Source organism: Lactuca sativa, chromosome 8 (genome assembly GCF_002870075.4).
Source record: "Lactuca sativa cultivar Salinas chromosome 8, Lsat_Salinas_v11, whole genome shotgun sequence".
Lineage (NCBI taxonomy): Eukaryota > Viridiplantae > Streptophyta > Magnoliopsida > Asterales > Asteraceae > Lactuca > Lactuca sativa.
In genome coordinates this window covers 101545884-101550755 of record NC_056630.2, presented here as the reverse complement: position 1 = coordinate 101550755, position 4872 = coordinate 101545884, and the positions used below count along the sequence as shown (strand labels likewise).

Here is a 4872-nt window from a genome sequence, read left to right as displayed (position 1 = left end):
ATTGATTTGAATGGGGATATGGATTGTTCGTGAATATAGTCAATATATAGCTTTTAATTTAATTTAATTCGTACCTCAATCATTTATGTAATGTATTTTACTTTAATCGCAATGCGCTTATGATCATTTATGCAATGCATTTTACTTTCTGACTCCTTTACATTTGACCCTGATGTGAATAAAAAAATCATAAGTACATTTATGGTTCTTTATGCAAATTAGACCACTACAAATTACAGAGATGCAAATAAAGATTCAAATGAAAAGGATTCAAGTCAAGATATTAGAAAGGTAATACTTATATTTTCATTTATATTCAATTATGATTGGGTTAAATGATTAGTAAATGGATATAAACAAATAGACTTTAGTTTATCAGTTTTAATCATTTATGATTTTCAGTTGTATACAATTATGATTATATTAAAATTCGTAGATGATTTGCATTATTCATTAATGATTATGTGGACTAATCATTTAAATATTGTTGACAGATAAACAAAAACGAAGTTAAATCCAAAGCTATACATATGGATGAACGATGATTTTGACATACCCGATCATGTATCCAAGCATAGTCAGACATCATTCCACTAAGGACTTCACCAAATATATTATATTCATGCATGAATATAATTTGTTCATGTATGAATAAAGTTGCATTACTAGTTTATAAATATAATTTAATTTATGTATGATTAGAATTGTATAATAGTTTATTCATATAGTTTTATTTATGTATGAATAGAATTATAAAGTTAAAAATATAGATTTTCTTAACCATTTAAAGTATAAGGCAATAATAGGAAAAAAAAAAAAAAGTTAGATACTATAATTAACAAAAGGGAAAATGTCATCACCACCCCTTAGTCTTCTCCGGTTGCATCGCCGTTCTTCACGCCCACTACCGTCACCGGCATTCGTCGTCCCCACTGCCACCACCGGCGTTCATCTCCCCTCTGTGTTTTCAATTTTTTTTTATTTGCCGCTTTCTTCTTTTGAGGTTGCCATTTATGCCTCCACCTTCTTCTTTTTAGCCAAAAAACTAAATACCCGTAACAGCTAATCCTAAATTGGTGCCCCATTCCAAAATGATGCCATGAGCCGACCCTCCACGGTGCTGCTTTGAAGGTTAGTATGCCAAATTTAGGCGAAAAAACTAAGATTTATATTTTGTACATGTGGATAAGAAAATTGTAGACTTTTGAAAGTGTTAACGGAAAAAGGGGTAACATGTATCTATGTGGTAAATGGGTAACCGGGTTATCTCTTTAATTTGTCCAAAGTAACCAATTCGACCCGACAAAAACATATTGTTCCCTCAAAATGCCCAAAAATAACTTTAGGGATTGAATGGGTAAAGTCGTAATATATAATACTATAATAGGTTAATGTGTCATTTTCACTTAACAAAAATATGAAAGTACATTGAATCATCAATTTTTTGTTTAGGTGTGTTGGTTGTAATCATTATGAGCTTAGAAATATCAATATGAAATTCATGCAAAAATTAATATTGGTTGTCTCCATTTTTTTGGAGATTTTATCTCATTTATGATGTGAATGTGTGTTACATGATTGTTTGTTTTAAAAAAAAAATTGGCTGTGATTCTCTCTTTGTTCATTGGGTATATATTTCTATATATACTTGGAAGCTAAGGGAGATGAAATAGTGGTGATACCATTTATAGCAACAACTCAATACCAGTGCCGATATTTACACTGACATCATTACCGGCAACTCAATTGCATTAGGGACGGCTCCATTAGCAGCGACATCAATAGCATCGATTTTTTAGCATTGGCGTCTCAACAATGGCAGTGATGGTGTTAATGGCGGTATATGAGGGTATTTGCGGCGACAATTGTCGCAGTTGTTGCCTTGATTCCTTATAGTGAGATTATTTTTGCATGGTCGCTAAGAGTGTATTATTGGGAAAGATATTACATGAAACAATAAGATATGCATCTTTACTAACTTGTCCAAAGTGAACAAGTAATGTGTCTAAAGTAAATGTGAATACCTTATAGTGGATAATCGAGTCATAGTCATCATGCAACATATCTTCTATGTCTATATATCGTTTGGAGTTTTGTTGGCGAATTATTAAACAAGACAAATAACATTTTTGATTCGTTTCAAACCAAAAAAAATAATGTTTTTCAAAAAGAAAGAACATTATCTAGAAACTGCTTATCAGGTAATAAAACTAGCTATGTCGATCGTCCAGATTCCGAAGGAATTCTTGTATTATAGAGCTTATTCTTTGGCACAGACTGAGTTTATTTCATGGGACCATGACGAATTTATACACCAATAAGATAAGATAAGGGTGCCGCATGGTGTTTTCTAGTTTTTTTTTATCCGTTTGGTGTTATTTGGTTACAGATTAGTCACATAATTGTTTTGCATTGGCTCAATTTTTGCCTAGTTACCAAATCCTTTTTGTTCATGTTAAAACCTCTGACACTTTGAGAAAGAAGAGATGGAAATATGGTTACAAGATTTCCCAAAAAGTGGAAATGATAAAACCTTATCCACCTCCATATTTTCAAAAACTATACTTTTATGTTTCCCAATCAATCTTCATTGCTAAGTGTACATTCTGTTATTCAAAAGTAAACACAAGAGCAAATAAAAAGAAATTTCTTCTTCTAAAATACTAAGGGGCCTGATCTTCAGTTTCGTTGTTGTATGTGTTCCTTACTTGCTGCTGATTACTACTGCCTTGGTTCTGCTTCTCCACCATTTCCACCATGGATGCTGAAGCTTTCTCCATTGACAACGACGTTGAGTTGCTCATGGTGTTTGATTTTGGCCTGCTCAAAGTGGGTATAGCCAAAAATGTTGGGTTTGCTAATCCAGCCATGATTACTAGATATTTCTCTTCTACAACTAGGGGCTCCTTGTTGTAATTATCAATTGTGGAGCCTTCATCACCATTTCCAGGCTCGAGGTCTCTTTCCCCATCAATCCTATTGTCTGTGTAGTGCGAGAGGTTCCAGAAGGAGCAAACGAGGATGAAGACCGCAATTGCAATGAGACCAAACATAGCAGCAAGGCCAGCGAAGAGGTAAGGCACTTGTGACTGCCAAGACGATCGTTGAATAGCTACCAATGATGATGCTGGAGCCATTGCAAAAGCTGGTTCTACAGTCATTAACAATAATTGAAGGTGAATATAAGGAAATTGTAGACTATTCATGTTGTTTATATAGGGTATGACTCATGATGGATTAAAATTTAATACTTGCTATTCCAGGAGGTTTTATAGATATAAATTTTGAGGAAATGTCAAAAATGGTTCCTATGGTTAAAATATCTTTTTTGGCTTGCGTCTAAAAGAAATCCTTTTCACTTTTAGTCCGTTTTCTATGTTTCATTCCGATTTTAGTCTGATGTCGTTAACTTTAATGGTCCACTGTGAACTTCAAAAAAAAAAAAAAAAAAAAAAAAATGGTGGAGAAGCAGAACTTTTTTGTAGGGATGGCACTAAAAAACAATTTCCAAATAAATCTATATTAGTAGTGTCACTCGTGTTTTAAGCCGGTTCACCCAATAGAAAAAACATTAAAAAAAAAAAAAATTACACTACGTGTCAGCGTCGGTGCAATGGCCCGGGACCCTTGGGGCACCACTTAGGTCCGCCACTGTATATCACAAGTACCAAATTCATAAGTTACTCTTCACTTAATGATTAAACTGTTTTCTGATATATGGAATTATGGATATTTAAATATTTAGGGGGTGTTTGGCTTAGCTTTTTAGAGGCAAAAGATTTTTTGTGGAAAAGTTACAAAAAGTCAGATTTTCTTGACTTTTTCAAAAATTTGATTTTCTTTATTTGCAAAATCCAAAAGTAGCTTTTAGGAGTTTTGCCAAACATCTTTTGCCTGTGATCTTTTAGAAAAAGGACTTTTGGCTATTAAAAAGCTAAGCCAAACACCCTCTTAATATTTTAAAGGGCTTTTTAAAGTCCTTAAGTTAGTCAGGTCTTGTAGGTTTTGTCCCTGCAAAGATTTTTTGTTCGTTAATATCCAAAATTTGCAAAGTTTTTTTCACTTTTGTCCTTTTTACAAATCTTTGGTGTTTTTACGTATATTTTTCAAATTTGCAAAAAAAAACCCTCAAGTCTATAAATCTTATATGTTTTTATCCTAAGTATGTTTTCCAAATTTGACATTAAAGTCCTTAAGTTTGTTATATTGTGTCGGTTTTGTCCCTAGACACCTACTATTATAGGTAGCAAGGGCAAAATGAAAAAAAAAAAAAATGGAAAATTTTGGACATTAATGAACAAAAAATCATCTTAAGGACAAAACCAACAAAATCTGACAAACTTAAGGACTTTTAAGTCAAAAGCCCTATTTTAAAGTATGGATTTTTTTTCTCATATATAATTTATGTTTGATGTTTAATATTTATAAAATTTAAGATCGATAGCTCTGATGTTATCTAATCTAAATATTTTTTATATGTAATTAATGTCTGAATTAGATAAATTATATAATGAAATCGAGAATATATTTTAAAATTTTGTATAATCTAAATATTTTCTTCGGTAGGATTGTTTCGAATATGTTGCATACGTTATGGATAACCGGGAGAAGGGTAAGGTGATTATGTATGATGTGTTAGTTGTTCGGGAATACTCGGATGTGTTTTCGGAGGACTTGCATGGAGTGCCTTCCGAGAGGCAGGTAGAGTTTAGGATTGACTTGGTTCCTGGTGCGGTTCTAATAGCAAAAATATTGTATCGGATAGCTCCTCCTGAGATGCGGGAGTTGTCTACACAGCTGCACGAGTTGTTAGACAAGGGGTTCATTTGACTGATCATGTTTGTGAAGAAGAAGGGTGGGTCACATCGGATG

General features: G+C 33.0%; 1 protein-coding gene across 1 annotated transcript; it reads right to left on the bottom strand.

The window, feature by feature from the left end:
- Positions 1 to 2549: 2549 nt before the first annotated feature.
- On the bottom strand, positions 2550 to 3249 carry LOC111894828 (protein GLUTAMINE DUMPER 1). Its single transcript, XM_023890924.3, has one exon. It carries the CDS (start codon positions 3204 to 3206, stop codon positions 2664 to 2666), a length of 543 nt encoding a protein of 180 aa, XP_023746692.1. The 5' UTR covers positions 3207 to 3249; the 3' UTR covers positions 2550 to 2663.
- Between the last annotated feature and the right edge of the window lie 1623 nt (positions 3250 to 4872).

Bases quoted from the DNA above. Each gene is read 5' to 3' on its own strand.
- LOC111894828 (XM_023890924.3), bottom strand. From the start codon at position 3,206: ATGAATAGTCTACAATTTCCTTATATTCACCTTCAATTATTGTTAATG.